At 44.9% G+C, this 17,591-nt stretch overlaps 1 protein-coding gene across 1 annotated transcript; it reads left to right on the top strand.

The window, feature by feature from the left end:
• The first annotated feature begins 1,900 nt into the window (after positions 1 to 1,900).
• LOC124093916 (butyrophilin subfamily 1 member A1-like) lies at positions 1,901 to 16,207 on the top strand. The gene is made up of 4 exons (XM_058579929.1): positions 1,901 to 2,136; positions 4,301 to 4,417; positions 14,473 to 14,499; positions 15,651 to 16,207. Exons 1-4 carry the CDS (start codon positions 1,920 to 1,922, stop codon positions 16,205 to 16,207), a joined length of 918 nt encoding a protein of 305 aa, XP_058435912.1. The 5' UTR covers positions 1,901 to 1,919.
• Positions 16,208 to 17,591: the final 1,384 nt, after the last annotated feature.

The following is a 17,591-nucleotide window of genomic DNA, read 5'->3' as shown; positions in this document are numbered from 1 at the left end:
CAGTGAGGTGGATTCTGAGCTTAGGAGTGAGATGTTCTTCTACCTTTGCAGGCAATTGCTGATGCTTCTGGTCTGCTACAATATAAGTCTGGATGCAAATATTGCAATAACAAATAACCACAGGTGTTTTTTGAAGAACCAATAGGGTTTTCCAAAGGAAAGGTTTCTCTGGTCCCTACATCCAGGAGCTCAGGGTTCCGTGATTTCCAGGCAGGCTGCTTTTTGCACGTGTCCTGGAGTGTGGTGGGAAGTCACTGCTGGCTTTGCAGTTCACACTCCTGGTGAACCAGTCACCCTGAGCACTGTGCTGAGCCAACCTCCTCTTCTCCTGCTGGCCAGCACTGTCCATGGGGCTTGCTGGACCCTGGGGTGTTTTCCCTGAGTACCTACTGCCCATGCCCAGTGCAAGGCAGTGCCTGGGCTCTGCACAGAGTAGGTCTCATATGTGCTCCTGTGGGCAAAGGTCAGCCCCAGACAGAGCCCTGGTCCTCCCCACTGTGGCCTCAGGCTGTCCTGTGATCTTCTAGGCTGGTTGGGTTCTAGCATGCCTTTCTTCATCTGTCCCCTCCCTCCTACAGGAGTGAGGCCTGGCCAGGTCAGGAAGGGTTCCCTGGAGAATCAGTCTGTGCCAAGACCCCCAGAGTTTTACCTCTGTCAGGCTCCTTAATCTTCCCAGGGAGGAGAAGCAGCACACCTGCCGGCAAGGATGTCTTCTCTTGCTCTTCTCATCTCCCAAACTAAACCTTTGCCTTTCCTTGCTTTCTCTTCTGCTTTCTCAGATCCCATGTAGAGATCCTACACAGCCCGATGGCCTGTCTGCTCTGTTCAGAATATTTTAGTAGAGATATAATTATCCAGTGCCATACAGAAATGCTAGTCACTGTGCTTTATCCCAAGCCACTTCCCCACAGAGGCCTGCAGAGAAAGAGCACAGGGCAAAAGGAGTGGAAGACATGTCAGGTTTCCACATCAATCACCCCGAGGCTATTTACTGAACAACAAATGTAGCCTTGACCTTGGGGCTGTAGATGTCTTACAGCCTTGTCTGTGCCTAGCCCTAGAAGATAGAGAGTACTTGAAGATAAAGCATGCTCCATGCTGTTAAGGACATCATCAACAGGAGGCTCAACCAATTCCAGTGAGACTTCCATCAGCATCTGGAGACTACTCCTAAGCACAAGGAGGTGGGACGTGTGTTCCACAGCTGGGGAGGCACTTCCACAGATAAAAACTTCATTACCCCAAAACTGCGCTGCCCAGGTAAGGCAGCTACCTCCTGCATGTGGCCACGCAGGTGCAGCTTAACCCCTACTAAATCATACAGGAATGCCAGTCCCACAGCCACCTGGCTAGTGGGTCTCACACAGAGCCCTGACCTTCCTGGGCTTCTCCCATGAGAAGAATTTATGCAGGAGGCCTGAGCTGGAGGAGGGTGAGTGAATGTTGGGGAGCAGTTTAACCACAAGAGCCTCTACCCACACGTGCCCTTCAGTTCTCAACCACGCTAAATGGATGGATGGAGGGTCTCAGCCCAACTATAGTGAGCATGAAAAGAAAGGATGAGTCCTGCACTCAAAGGAAAGGGGGAAAGAAAATGGTTCAGAGGGTGTTTAACCACTTGTTCACACACTGGTATAGATAATTCAATTGATTTCTCACAAGTACATAGAAAAGAAATTATTTTGGAGACAGTATTTTCATACTCCAACTTTCACAAGCAGAAGAGTTCGGACTCCTGTAGATCAACCAGGAAGCCCAAGTCCATAGGCCTCAGGGGGGCAGAGTCGTTGACCTCCTAACACAACAGTCTCTCTGTTTCTCTCTCTCTCTCTCTCTCTCTCTCTCTCTTCCCAGCCTCAGGCCTGGATCCTCGTATGCATGTTGAACCTGGTCCCAGTGGGAGAATTAAGCTGACCTGCATGTCCCCAGGGTGGTACCCGGAGCCAGAGGTACAGTGGAGTGGCCCAGGAGGACTCCTTCTAGAACCTGCCTCGGAGACCAGGACTATAGCAGGAGATGGCCTGTTCCATGTGGAGTCCTCTCTCTCAGTCGGGGAAAATTCCACAGGACACCTGACTTGTTCCATCAGGAACCCTGTCCTCGATGAGGATAAGAAGACCCACGTGTCCATGGCAGGTCAGTTCCCTCCCAGGTGCTCATCCAGAAGTTCCAGTGCAGATTGGAAGCTGTGAGGAGCAGAGACCCCTGACACAGACTGCAATGAGGGTCCAGTGGGTGCCTTGCCACTCCTGAGTGGGGACCTCCTGAGATATACCCACTTCCCCTGTGCACTCCTGCTGAGGTCAACAAGGTCATTATTTCACAGGGTAGAAGGGGATACGCCAAAGCCTTCAAGAGTGATAGGAATAAGAGGATCTTTCAGAGTCCCTTGGAACCTTTCCATATCCTCCTGCTCAGACTTATCCACACATAACAATATGGGCTTTTTCCCCACCTGTCAATTTAGCTAAAATGCTGGCCACAGCCACCTCTGTGACCGTGATACATGCAGACCGTTTTGCGCCCAGTTTCCAACTACTAAAAAGGGCTAATAATACTGTGTCCACATGCAGTTGTCATGAAGGCTAATGATACAACTCATTTTGCAGGCAGAGAGCACCAAGCACCCAGGTATGCCCTTCACATACACAGAGTGACTGTCCAGGGGACATAGTCTGGCTCCAACACTGCCCTGCACCACCCTCTCCCTTTCCCAGCCAGGGAGCAGAGTGCAGCCTGTGCTCCAGGGTATTCTCAGGCCCTTCTCTTCTCAGCTCGTCCCCACCCTTCCTTCCTTTCCCTCCTCATTCCTGGTATCATTCCTTGGACGTACCCACCCCCTGGGGCTCATGGGCACTGGGAGCCACTTTTCTTCTATGTTCCCTCAAGCGCCCTTTCCTGCTGGTCCTTCAAGACCTAACCCAGGAACCATCTTTTCTATAGAACTCCCCTATCCCATGTGCACCAAGTGTGCCTCTTCCCGCCCCCATTACCCTGGATTATGTTTGCCTCCTCTCAGGCTGGGTGTGTGAGCCCCTGAAGAGAGGCTCTCTCAGGCCTTGAACTCCCCACTGCCTAGCAGACACCTGCTCCCAAGAACAGATTGCCTGGTGGGTGTGTAAGTGAACATCTGCAGGACGTTATCAGGACCACCAGATCTGGTGTCCACCGCTTTCCCTTGTGTGGGTCACATGTGTTGTAGATCATTAGAAAGAGAGAACTGGAATGAAGTTGGGAATTTGAAAATAAAAGAAAATATATTAGAGGATAGGGTTTTTTTGTGTGTGTGTGTAGGGGGGGGGGCGAAGTGTTTGCTTTTTTCTTTCTTTTTATTTTCTAAATGTTATTCTTGGAAATACAAACCTCCATGGGGGAAATTAACTCACTCCTCCTTAGACTTTGACAGTGAAGAAAGGTGTATAGAAAACTTGGGAGAAACTGGTGAGTCGGGGCTGAGCTTAGCAAACCTCAGCAACCCTCAGGACCTCACATGGAAGGCCCTGAAATCCACATGGAGGACGTGAAGGAGAAGGGCCTTCTTCATGTGAGTGCAGGAGGTCTGCTGAGCTGAGCAGTAACTCACAACCTGACGACCAGCTGCGCTCTGTGGTCATTTCCTAGCCATCTGGCTGAAGGACTGAATGAAACAGCCTGGAGAGAGGGCTGCTCAGGGCCTCTTCTGCAGATGGTGTTGGCCTCAGAGCCACTGTTACTGACCTCAGTCCCCCTCCAGCCCAGCTGGAACTCTGTTTCTGGGACCTGGCCAGGAGCTGTGCCTGGATTAGGCGCTGACACCTCACAGTTCCTGCACTAATCTGAGAAGAGCTCCAGAGGATCTCAGTCCTCAGACTGTCCTTAGACTCACATCCACGTGATGAGGAGGACAACTGGAGGAACAGGCCTATGATGAAGGCAGTTGGGGCCTCAGGAGGGCAGGGCAGGCAGGTGAAGGAGAGGCTCTGTGGCATCTGCAGACTGTTCCTTATTATAGGAGCACTGTGTGCCACTCGCGTCATGTAGGCTTTAGTGAAATCTGGAGCTGTTCACATGGTGTCTGCTGCGTTACTTTCCTCTCTTCAGCCTGTCCACACAGCTGCCTGGTTTGACAAGGCAGCTCAGGGCCTTCCCAGGCTGGGAGGAGGCAGGAAGTGGAGGTCCTTAGGAGTGATGGGTGGGCTGGGGAGGCTTGGGGTCTCTGCTACCTGGTGACGTCTCCATGAGGAAACAGGAAGGACTCGTCCCCATCAGCCAGGCCACCTGCAGTCAGCCTAGATCTCAGTGCCATGGTCCTGTTTTGCAGGTGACCTGTTCCCCAGGGTCAGCCCCTGGACTGTGGTGCTGGGGGTGCTCTTCAGCCTCTTGACTCTCTGCTTGGTGGTCACCGGTATTGTCCTCCTGAGAACCAGAAAAGCCAAAGGTAAGTTTGAACAAGGGGGCTGACATCATTTGTGTAGCAATTAGACTTACATGTAGATCATAAGTCTACTTAGGGTTTTTATCTTTTACTGTTGATTAGGAAAACATGAAGAATAGGGAGGGATGATCCATTGACACACTCTTAGGTGCTGGGTCTGAACTTCAATTCGCCTTTGAACTCACTTTACCCACTTCTTGACTCATTTCCTTCTTGATAATTTCCAAGAAACATGCTTTCCATGCAGGAGAGAGGTGAGCTGCTTATTAAGGAGGCTTCTGAGTGCTCTCCAGGACCCTGTAGCCACACACTCTGTCCTCAAGGCACATCACAGAAAGCTCTGTGTATGGACAAGAGTGGGCCATCCGCCATCCACCAAGTACCATCCACCAAGCACCATCTGCCATCCACCATCTTCCATCTGTCTTTTATTTTTTTCCTTTTTACTACACGTTGGGTCCTGCACGTGGGACACAAGGCCTTGGGCCTGGTAGGCCACCTCTACCTCTGAACCACATAATAGCACCCATCTTCCTTCTTCACTACTTTTTCCAGTGGCCTTCCTGCTGACCTGGACATGGCTCCTGATTCAGAAATATCGGTGAGGGGAAAAATGATTCGTATTAGAATGTTTTCTTCCTTTCTCTACATTTGGGGTGTGTAGGTGTGTGCTTACTGGGTTATATTTGTCAAGAGAATGAAGAGTTCTGTTTTCTCTGGTGGTCTATAGATTAAATGTCAGATGACATCTAATAGTCACAAAATCTCTCCTGTCTTATAATCCGTCTCCTCTCTGACTTGATCTCATAATGACCTGAACCTCATGCCTTGGGTTGGCCTTCTCTGGAACAAAGATAGCCCCAGGTAAGAGCTGTGGCCAGGGCTGCCTAGCGCACCTGCCCAGGGACATCCAGTCAGGCTTCACCTGACTGCAGGAGAAAGGACAGGAGGAGGGGTCTTACGGCAGTCCTGAAGTATTCATCCTCCCATGGGGACATAAGTGGAGATGGACCATAGGGGAACACCCAGGATCCCAGTAAATGCCCTGCAAGACCAGATTGATCTTAGGCCTCTAATCACACAGATGATCCTCCTGTAGGGCGCATACTCTCCTTCCTGTCTGAAACCTCCCTGTGCATTGTCTTAAGCTTCCAGTCTAAGAGGAACCAGGGAATCGGGAGAGCTAGAGGAGCAACAGACCAGGTGGAGGGGAGGGAGCATGGGCAGGGCCACAGCCCCCACATTCCATAGAGAGTGGGGTCTGGGTGGGAAGATTGTTTAAAGGGCTAATTGGAGAGCTATTGAGTCTGCTCCTTCTCAACTTCCTGGCTTTCAGGTGGCTCTTAAACCAGTCACAAAGGCCAGCATGGCTGTCATACAATCACATGGAGACCAATCTTGTATGAAAGCCTGTTTATATGGGTTGGGCACAGTTCTGAAACATACTAGATAGTTTCTACTTTGGAACTTGTGGAAGGGCTTCTGAGGACACGTGCTGAAACCTGTGGCATGGAATTCCTGCATGGAGAAGCTGTCCGAGGTGTTGGGGGATGCACATGGACACTGTAACTGACAGTGGTTCTTTGGCCACGTGGAGCCCATCTGGGGGCAAATGAGTCTGGGGATTGGATTACATGAGTTGCACTGAGAGCACCTTCTGTGGCTGATGACACCTGGGCAGGATGCAATTGGGGACATTTTAAGGTATGGATCAGAAAACAACAGGAGTATTTTTTTAAAGCTGTGGACACATGAAGTGCATTTTTATGGACATGCCCCTTGCTTGACTTTTAAGAGGAGCCCTGCTCATTTGCCCAAGGGAGGATGAAGCAGTCCCTACCTAGTCCTCTGTCCAGTGATATCTGTCCCTTAAGGAAGTCCTCACTTTGAATTATTCCACTTATAACGTGGAATTTGTGTGTGTGTGTCAGTTATAAATTATCCCCAAAAATACTCTGGTGAGACTGAGAATCTTGAAGCTAGTTTCATGCAAATCTCTGAAAATCCAGAGAATGATGTGCAGAATTTATAGATATTAATACCTGTTTTCTCATCTTTGGGACTTCAGCCAAAACTTGAAAAGAGAAGGAATCCTATTCACTCTCCCATCCTATTTACAAGTAAACACAGTTGGAAATCTAAAGGTGGTTTCCAGGTTGTGACATGCTTGTTTATTCAGAAACCTGGAGTCCTCTCTGTGCCTCTCCTGAGCTGGGCTGACAAGCCTGGGCCCAGGTGCTGCTTTGTCCTTGGGGTTGAGTGGTGAGATGGACCTCATCTACTAGGGAGAGGAGGGTGCTCTCCATCAGGCTTGTGTTGAGGTTGCTGTTTCTTTCCACAGAAGCAGTGGACAGAGTGAATGATGTGATTACTGAGGTTTGACAGGCAGTGTTGGACCTTTAAAACCAACATTGCCTAGTTCATGCTCTTTTATTATTATAGGAACACCAGAGTCCACATAGAATTGAATGTGCCTCTCTGACCCCAGGCACGAAGTATCCAACACACATTTCTCTACAAGTATTTGCCCCGGGGAAGTTGTTCACATATGTGCAGCTGGAGGAGATGGGCTGGTTTTCTGGGAGCTGCAGAGCTTGCGTGTGTCTATTAGGGGAAAGTTGGTTGTTCTATGTACTTAGCACAGACCACCTGTTCTGTGTGATCATTAACAAGAAATGAAGGAGGTGCCATTAGAGCTCATAGATGTGAGGCTTGGCCTTGTCACCTGGCTGTGGAGCTGCTGAGGAGCTAACACTGAGGTAAGGACGGGGCTGGGGACAGCGAGGAGAGCAGCAGGACATGTGAGGAAAGGAAGTCCCTAAACCCTGGAGTGGCTGACCCCCTGGTTCTAGCAGAGGAGATGAACAGTAGATAGGAGACAGACTCAGAAGGCTCCAAGGCAGACTCCAGGGCACATGGCATTTTATCACTTTGCTAAGGATTTAGAGGGCGACAGAACAGGGAAGGTTCGTTCAGAAAAGGGCTGTTGTGACTGGAGTGACTTTGGGACATGGCATTTATTCCCTGGGAACAGGATAGGTGACTAGGGTGCAATTTTCAGGAGGAAGTCAGGAAGGATCCATGGAAGTTCGGTCCTGTTGTCACCAGAGTAAATAGAGCTAAAAGTCATGCTTGATCATTCACTTGTCAGTGTTTGGTCTTCAATGCGACGACTGCTGTCCACTCCTGGTTCATTATGAAGATTAAGTAGTGTGTAATCCACTTAAAGACTAGAGGTAGAGCCAAAGGGAGGAATCCTGTGTAACTGAGTGCTTCGTCTTGCTGTGGATGGCTAGATTCATTGTTCATTCTGATGTGCCTTAGGAAGGAGGGGAGCAAGTGACGTTCATCCTCATTTTCAAAGGACCTGCCCTGGAGCTGAACTTTCTGGGTTTAAGTTATGTCTCTTATCACTTAGTAGCTTCATCCATCTCTCAAAATACTTTCAACCTCCTGGGCACCTTCTGCCTTTGCAATAAGGCCACAATAATGCTAAGACAGGGGTACAGTTAATATTCAAAAGATCGGAACAGAGCTTGTATTTTGGTGGCAATTGTGCAGTTATTGGGTCTGGGAAGGGGAGATGGTTTTATCTGGGACCCTGTGAGGCTAAAATGAACTTAGTGCAACTGCTTAGTTTTGATCTTTCTGTGTAAAGAACAAACTGACTCATTGAAGTCATCACATAGAAAACAAGGTGTCACTGGACAGAAACTTCTCTCACGTGACTGCTCCAGCTACATGGTCCAGCTGATGGTGGTGATAACACTGAGCCGGTGGTATTGCTGTGTCACAGGACCCAGGCATCACCTGTACACATGGAGTGGAGAAGGGATTTTTGATATTGGTTACATTTCTATTTTCACTAATTCATGTAATTTTTCTTTTTCTTTTGCTAGTTTTCTTCTTGGTTAAAGTCACAAAGAAAAGTGATTTTTTTTTTAATTTTGGCATGTTATATTAGCCATTCTCTGTTAGGAGGAAAAATCTTTAACTAACCTCATGAACATGATAATTTGTCCAAGAAATGGCAGTGGGCTAAATTTTTAACCCTCAGTGAGGTTTCCTCCTAATTCCAGAGCATACTAGTAATGGTGTCATAAACATCAGCATGTGGACAACAGGTACCAGTTACCTGCCCAGGGTTCTTTCCTCAGAGCCAACAGTGTAATGTGATTTCACTTTTTCAAATCACACACCACTGTACCCTCAGATAAAGTTCCCAGTGAATGCAGATACCAAGAGAACCCATCCCCTGGTTTTCAGAAGGGAGAGCCAGCCACACCTCCCTACACTGCCTCTGTAGTGACACTTGGGTCTGCTCCGTTGCACAGGGTGCCACCAGAACACGATGCTCCACCACGAGAGCTAGGGCATGCTGTCCAGAGAAGTAGAGCTGATCCACTGCAGGGCCTGCTGGGCCCTCTAAAGCTTGCCCACCTTGTGCAGCTATATCATGAGATGGTTCTGGGGTGGCTGCCAACTCCACAGAGTGAGCAATCCCCTCCACCAGAATCCTGCTTCTCCTACAACTTTTCCAAAGTGGGCTTTTCTATTCTTGAACACATTTGTGATAAACTAAGAAAACCACGTAATAAAAAACACCATTGCAAATTTTGTGTGCACAGCCTTACTTGCCTCAGACACCTGGTGCAGTTCTGATCTTGGCCCAGCCCTGGGAGATGGTGCTCTCTTAGCTGCCCCTGCCTTTTCTCACTTTGAAGTCACACTCAGATCCAGACCATCTGCTGAGAAGGACCTTCCCCACAAGGCAAGCTGTGCATCAGCTGTGAGCTGTCCCCAGTGGACCTGCAGGACAAAACTCCACCCAGGCTGGATGCAGCATCAACCGTGAACTGATCCCCATCTGAAATGACACCTCCACTTTTTCACATTCCCAGTAATTCTGCTCAACCTGTATTCCTAGAACTGAATCAGTTCTGGTTTGCAGTGAAGGAGAAAATAAATGAATTAGAAAAAAAAATCTGGAAGAAGAGACCATTTATCTATAAGCAGTCTAAGGGAGTCACCTGAAAACATTCCTGACAAGAAGGTTGTTTCACCAACATCGATGTCATTTTACACCTCACCTAAGGCCTTCCTGTGCAAATATTGTACTTCACAGTGTGACATTTGGGTAAGCCAGTTGGAAATGGTCCTCAAACCTGTCATTCAATATTCAAACAGAAATAACAAATGTTAAACAGATGAGCTGCGGAAGAACCAGCAGAAAAGATAAGCGGGAAGAGGCAGAGGGCGGACCATGAGGCTCCTCTTAGGCAATATTTGGAGTTTAGATGTTCATTCCCTAAGTGGTAAAAAATTCCCAAGGATTTAGAGTGAGAGTGGTTTAACAATATGATGATTGCATTTGAGATTTATTTCATTTTTAATGGGTGAATTAAAATTAGACATAAGAGTTGGTTCCACTGTGGTATATCTATAAATGCATACAATATAATTTGGTCAATTTTATTTCCCAGTATTTTCACTTCTCCTCCCTTTCTTATTCCCCCTCATCCACATTTTCTGTTTTACTGATCTCCCTTCTGCTTTCATGTGATTCTTTTTATGCCTTTTATCGTTCTAGTTTCTGCATATGAAAGAAAATATTTGACCTTTGACTTTCTAAATCTGGCCTGTTTCACTTACCATGATGTTCTTCCAGTTCTATCTATTTTCCTATGAGTCACATAACTTCATTCTTCTTTATGGCTGAGTAAAACTCCATGTGTACATATTCTTTATACTTTCTTCTCCTGAAGTATACAACACTGGTTCAATGACTTGGCTATTGTATATATTTGGGCTTTGAAAAGACTGCATCACAGAATCCATTGGTGTGTTCAAGAGAGGGCACTGGAGGACCAGTGAAGGTCCTGCTCCATTGCTGAGGAAGAGTCAACAGAGCAGTGGAGCTGCTGGGAGTGGGGGGGTGGGGGGACACATTTCTGAAGCCCAGGATGAAACTGGGAGTACACTGGGAGCTGATGGAAAAGGCAGTACAAAAATTTGTCCCTGTTTCTTGAATGACAAATGGATTCAGTGATTTCAATCACTGGAGTCCGTCTGAATCTTCAGTTCAAGTAGTTTCTGTTTTATGTAACTAGGTGCATCTACATTTGTGACATCAATATTTTCTATCATTATCTATTGTTGAATTGTTCTTTTTACGACTATGATGTAACCTTTGTTTTTTTCTGATTAATTTTGGCTTGAAGTCTGCTTTGTTCAATATGAGATGAGAGTGGCTACCATTGCTTGCTTTGGGTTTCCATTTGCATGTTATATCAATTTATATTATTTCACTTTCAGCCACTGACTGTCTGTGCCTTAAGGTGACTCACTTGAAAACAATATAAGGTTAGGTTTTTAAAAAAAAAAATTACAACCTGCCAGCCTACATCATTTAATTGGAGATTTGAGACCATTTATAGTCAATATTATTATAGAGAGATATTCACTAAGTACTGCAATTTTGATTCATTTTCAGTGTTTCATTTGGTCCTGTTTCTTACTTGCTTAACTACTCTTCAAATGAGATTTGTCCATTTGTAAGCTCTGAGATTTTTTTATTTCTTCTGTGTGAATTATTTCTGTAAGTATTTTTTATAGTGCTGGCTTTAGTCATGAATCTTATTTTCTGCTTATCTTTGAAGAATTTAATTTTTTCTTTGATTCTGAAGGATAGTTTTATAGGATATAGCAATCTTGGTTGACACTTAGTTTCTTTCAGGACTAGGAAAGTCTCATTCTAAGTCCCTCTGGGTTTTAAAGTTTATGCTGAGAAATTGGAACTAATTCTGAGAGGCTTGTCTCTAAATGTAATCTGATGTCTTTCTCTTGAGATTTTTAAAGCTGCGTTCTGCATGTTAGACATTTTAATGTGTCATGAAGAGGATCTTTGTTGTCTATTTGGGATTTTGAATGCCTCCTGTATCTGGAAAAACATCTTATTTTCAGTTTGAAAAAAGGTGTTCTGTTCTGTTATTATTTCCCTGAAGAGGTTACCTGTGTCCTCAGCCTCAACCTGGCAATCCTGTTCCATTCCAAGGATTCTGAAATCAGGTCTTTTAATGTCATCAAAGTATTCTTGTATATTTAGGTTATGCTTGCTTGTTTTCTCTTTTCTAATACTGCATGAATCCTCAAGGCAAACACTTTTTCTCCCAAAGTAATGTTCTGATATTCTGTTATCCTGTCTTCATTATGATCTACTTTATTAGAGATAAATTTAACTAAATATTTTTGTTTTACTTAATGAGTCTTTTATTCCCAAGATTTCTTTTTCATTATCTGTACCACCTTACTGAATTTTATGTTCATATTCTGTACTGAGTTTCTTAATTTATTCAGTTGTTTTTCTGTATTCTCTTGGTATCCATTGACAATTTGTATAATCATTCTTTTGATTTTTTTTATTATTTTGATTTTTTTCATCCACTTCATATCTTTGGAATCAATTACTGATAAAGTATAAACTTTACAGTTGTCATGTTGCCTTGTTTTTTTTTTTTTCATATTTCTTGCATTCCTGCAATTGGTTTGTGTATCTGTTGAGATGGATTTATCTTTCACACTGATCTGTGGACCACTGAGTCAATTTTCTTTTTTCAAAGTGTTCTAGAGTGATATAGATTGATACCCCTTATGGGTGTGGTATCTATAGCCTTTGTATTAATACTATTTTCATCTAGAGGAGAATGTTCATGAGTGGACCTAACCATTCCTACTGGGGCATGCTCATTTTCTTGGGTTTTTTTTTCACTTCTGCTCTTTGTATTCAAGTGTCAACAAAATTTGAATTTGTTTAATATATGTGGGGACTAAGTTGCATTGTTTCTTGACTCAGTTTATCTGAGGAGCAGATTCTCTCCTCTCCTTATCTCTGACTGGAAACCCACAGGGCACTCTCTTCTCTTTGCCTGTTTCACTCACATTTTGCTAGGTATACCCTAGGTCATGCAGTAGGTGCAGCATGGCAATATTTGTTATAATCTCCTGCAGCAAATGTCAATGTGATCTTCTCCAGATGGCTCTCACTTAGCTCTCCACTTGCCAAATGAAAAACACAGAGAATTATTTAGATCCAAGTTCACTGTGCAGGCTCTGAACCCACTAAGTTGAGGATCCTTTTCTCTTCTACAGTGTTTCTCTGCCAAAAGTGCCACTGTGTTTCTTTTTCTGTTTGTCTCATGTTTCCCCTCCCAGGGAACTGGCACCACTGCTAGTGCCACTGCCACCACCAGCTGGATTATAATGTACTTTCTTGTTCTCTGTTCAATGCACCCAAATTTCTAAATCTCTAAGAGACTCTGATTGCCACTTATTGAATTTCACCTAATTCCCTGTTTCACCAAACTTGCTGAGGAACAGTACCTTCTGCTTGAGTACCAAACCTATGAACAATCGCAAATCCATCTTTCCTCTCATCTGCCATCTTGAGTCATATTTCTTTTATTTTTTTAATTTTTATTTTTTGCATTGTCTTTAGTCTTTAAGTTCAAAAAGCTGCTTTTTTTTACATTTTAACTTGATTCACTCAGGTCATTTTTCTCCACATCTATTTTCTTTCTATTTCCCTTTTTTCATCATGAGAAACAGAGATTTTTTTTCTTTGATCTTATCTAAATAGGAGGAAAAGACAAGGGCTGGGGATATAGCTCAGTTGGTAGAGTTTTCCCTTGCAGGCACAAGGCCCTGGGTTCAAACCCCAGCACCACAAAAAAGAAAAAAAAAATGGGGTGATGGGGGGGGGAGTCAGTAAATAACCAGAAAGAATGATTTCATTCTATACGATTTACAAAAGTAAGTACTATTTAGCAATTCAGTGTTGCTATAGAAGAGAGCTTATTTTCATGATAAGTATTGAAAATTGCTTTTAAACTGGATAATGACAAAGGATAATTTGATCCTTTCTCATCATTGAGTGGCAAAATTATACTAATGCTTATTAAAAAAAATTAAAGTATTAAAGCTTATTAACTGAAATCCAATAGGATTATTTGTCTCTTCATGTGATTTGTTTATTAAAAAGAATACATGCTATTTTAAAAATTTGTATTTGTAATACAACAAAAGCATAAAATCCTCTGTCAAAATCCAAAGGAAAACCTGAGATCCCATTTTTGTCCTCTATAGCAGTCTGCTCATAGCATTGAGCTATAATTGACAGGTGCCTGTCAATGGCCCTGTAGGGGAAAGACCCTATCTTGCTCATGGTGATATCCCTAGTACAGAAGGCAGAACCTGGATTAATGTGGGTCCAGTAAGTGTTTCTTGGCCAGGTGTGGTGGCACATGTCTGTAATCCTAATGGCTCTGGAGGCTGAGGCAGGAGGATTAAAGTACAAAGCCAGACTCAGCAACTTAGTGAAGTCCTAAGCAACTTGCCAAGACCCTATCTCAAACTAAAAATAAAAAAGGGCTGGACATGTGGCTCAGTCGTTAAGCCCCCTGGGTTCAATCCCTGGTACAAAGAAAAAAAAAAGTTCACTGAGTGAACAGGAAAGAGTGTCAGTAGCCTCAGGAATGCCAAGAAGACAAATGGAGACAACACGATGGCCTCTGATGAGTAGTAGACTGTGATGGACATAAGAAGCAAACTGTATAAGACTCAGGACATTCAGGATCTCAGGATCTGGGGAAGTCCAGTGTGGAAACATAAAACAAGATGCCCTTTCAGTCTGTGCCTCGCAGAGTCCAGCAATCTGACTCACAGGGTCACTAGAATCCTACAAAGATGTAGTCTAGGATGAAACTTATTGGTGTCTCAGATCACTAACTAACCCTTCTTTTTTATTTTTTCCATTTTTTAGAGAAAATCATTGAAGAACTTGGTAAGTTTTATATCTTTTTTCCATGCTAAATTGGAAATTCAGCCTCCATACCCCCAAAGCAATTATCTCTCTGTGTGATTGGTTGCAGAACAAAGAACATCTCTGTCAATAAAAGGTAAGCAAAGTTACATGTCATACCACTAATACCCCACAAACGATTACCTTCAACAGTCTTTTCTCAGTCACTCTGCTAATCTTGAATGTGTCCATCTCATTGCAGATCTGAAGGAAGCTCGAAGTTTTGCAGGTAGGTGCACAGAGAAGGAAGTGTGGTTAAGGATAACCTTATGCCTGTTCTCTAACCTCTCTGGGATTCTATTGTGAGAGAACAGGTTATTCCCTAATGATATATGAGATACAAGTAGGCAAAAAAAAAAAAAAAAAAAATCCTCAGATGCTGGATATAGGGACCTAAGTTGGCTAAGGCATAAGCTCTGGGCGGCACAGACATATCAGGGTCTCCTAACACTGACAGGCAGGCTCTCGTCAGTTAGGAGCAGGTCCTCACCATCCTCTTGTGACCACCACCATAGAAGTTGGGTTGGAGCAGCTTCTCTAGGAACACCATAGAACTCTTCGGGTGATGATGAAGAGATGATGAAGGGTTAGGTCTCTTGTCTCTCCTTTCCTTTCCAACTTCAAACCCTTCGTGTCCACCAGGTTATTCTCACCAACAGGAACACACACTTTTTCCTCCTTAGTTTTCTTAACAATAAAGTAAACAGCAATCTCAGTCAACCCAGTCTCTCCATCAGGCTGTTATCCTACTCCCCTCTCCCTTTCCAGAACAGCCTCATTTCATACTTGTAAATACTCTTTCCTAATTTGTATCCTCTGCTGTCTTCCCACCCCAGCTCCACAAATACCCACAGCCTGACAACGGCCCTCGTGGTCCTCAGTGTTCCCCACCACCCTCCTGCTGCCTCCTAGCTCCACCTCCTTCCTCTCCCTCCTCCTGCGGCACTGGCCAGTCTCCTGCCCTCTGAACCCACTGCTGAGCTTCCGCCTCTGAGCTGAGCAGGGGGATCATCTCCTTGACCTTCCCAACCCTTCTGTTATGACCCCTCTGTCCATGGAGGGCCTGATGTTCCTAGTGCTAACACCTGGAGACCTTCTGAGTGTCAAAACCTTGGTAAAGACCTTTCCCAAGGGGTTTCCATGCTCCACCCATCTCCTACCAGCTGAGGCCTTGCAAGCTCTGAGGTGACAACAGAAATCTGTTCCTTTCCTTTAGGAAAGGACCTTCAGACTGTAGGTGGGATGGTGTCCTGGATTTTAACAGCATGGTGTTTATTTTCTGTGTTGATGAAAAGGGCCTAGAACACATGTACCTTGTTCATCTGCCCTGCTTTGATCCCTCACAGAGAAGGTGAAGGGTCTTTTCTTATTGCTTACTAGTAACTGATCTCCTTCCTTCTGCAGAGAACATCATACTGGATGAACGCACGGCTCACCCCTCCCTCTATGTGACACAAAATGGGAAGCATGTTTATTCCCGATCTGTGAATCAAAATGTTCCTGATAGTCCTGAGCGATTTACTCTAATGCCATTTGTGCTGGGTCGGAACAGCTTCTCTAGTGGCAGTCACTACTGGGAGGTTCAAGTAGCAGGAAAGAGCAGGTGGGCTATAGGCCTCTGCTTGGATTCAGTAGACAGAGGAAGAGCTTATGAGGAGTCTTGTCCTGAAGCTGGCTTCTGGACCCTCTCCGTGGAGGATGGTCAGTACAAGGTGCTTTCAATGCACTCTTATAATATCAATGTCCCACTAGCGCCAGAAGTAGTTGGAATATTTTTGCAATATGAAGAAGGTTTGATCTCTTTCTATAATGTTATAGAACTTACCATTCTCTTTACTCTCAAAAGCAAGTTCACCCAGCCCCTGAGGCCATATTTCTACCCTGGACCTCCTATTCCAGGAAGCACTCGGGGCCTAACCATCCTGCATTTTCCATGAGCTTCTGATTTTTCCCTAGAGAAGAATGGAGAAACATTCCCCAAGGGTCATCCTTATGGACCATGGGCACAGTGGCCATTCCCCAGGCAGGATGCTGGGGGGCAGGGGTGTGAGGATCCCCCAAGGACCCTGGCTGCTCCCAGTGCTGTGGGGACTGAATGATCCTCCTCACGGGGCCAGCTCCACTGCTCATCAAACTCTGCCGTCCTAGCTGGATTCACTGCTGAAACTGATGAACATCATTTCTCAACAAATATCTCTTTTATATTTCTCACTATGCTTCACAGCTTATTCAGAGTATTTTACTTTTACTAATAAGCTGTTGCTTCTTCAGGAGTATACACCAAGTGCTGCCTATTTCCATGACTATTTTTGAGCCAAAACAACTGACTGAAACACAGTTTTTGTTTTGTGGGGGAGAGGGGATATACTGAGGATTGAACTCAAGGGCACTCAAACACTGAGCCACATCCCCAGCCCTTTTTGGTATTTTATTTAGATACAGGGTCTCACTGAATTGCTTAGTGTCTTGTTGTAGCTGAAGCTGAATTTGAACTCAAGATCCTCCTGCCCCAGCCTCCTGAGCCCCTGGATTAACAGGAGTGTGCCACCATGCCCAGTGTTGAGCACAGGTTTATACTAAGAATCATGATCTCAAGAAACTTGCATCCTGTAGCAGCTGACACACCTGGACTCTAAGACTTTTTCATGCAGGACCCATCTTATAAGCCTCTCCCAAGTTCCAACATTCTATAACACATTTCCTTAGCCTCCTTATCAATTTTTATATATTTAATTGACAAATGTTATATGTAAATTCACAGCTTAAAATATTGGATGTGTGTGACCATTGTGTATTTTTTATCACAATCACTTTTCATTAACAGACATACATAGTTTTATATTAAAAGTCCGAACCTACTCACTTTCCCATATAAAGTGGGTACACCTTGTCAGTACCCTCCAGTACCCTCTGACTGCTCCAGGTCCAGGAAGCCATGCTCTGCCCTCTGCTACCCTCAGGCTGAGTTTTGCATATATTCTGTGGATTCTGTGGTAAGTGGTCAACCCAAGCTTCCAAAACTAGGTTAAAGGCCATGGTCACCACAGCAGGAGTGTCAGCTCCAGGACGTCTCTTTCTTCCTGGAGTCACAGGACAGTATGAACCAAACCCTTGAGAGACAAACCAAGCCACCCCTCTCCAGAGTCCAAGATATAAAGCTCGGGTTTTCGCAAAACCCCAGGAAGCATACAGAGAAATTTAAACTCTCACACATTTGCAGGTTACAGCGCAAAATCACACAGCAGCTCAGGGAAGGTTCTGGCAGATTCTCATGAAGGTATCCAGACAAGCACCTTATGATCTGCAACCCCACGACCAGGT

The sequence above is a fragment of the Marmota monax genome, unplaced genomic scaffold (genome assembly GCF_021218885.2).
Source record: "Marmota monax isolate L192 unplaced genomic scaffold, Marmota_monax_Labrador192_F-V1.1 WCK01_AAM20220418_F8-fsc01912, whole genome shotgun sequence".
Taxonomy (NCBI): Eukaryota; Metazoa; Chordata; class Mammalia; order Rodentia; family Sciuridae; genus Marmota; species Marmota monax.
Note: the sequence above shows the minus strand (reverse complement) of the source record. Positions and strands in the feature narration are given on the sequence as shown.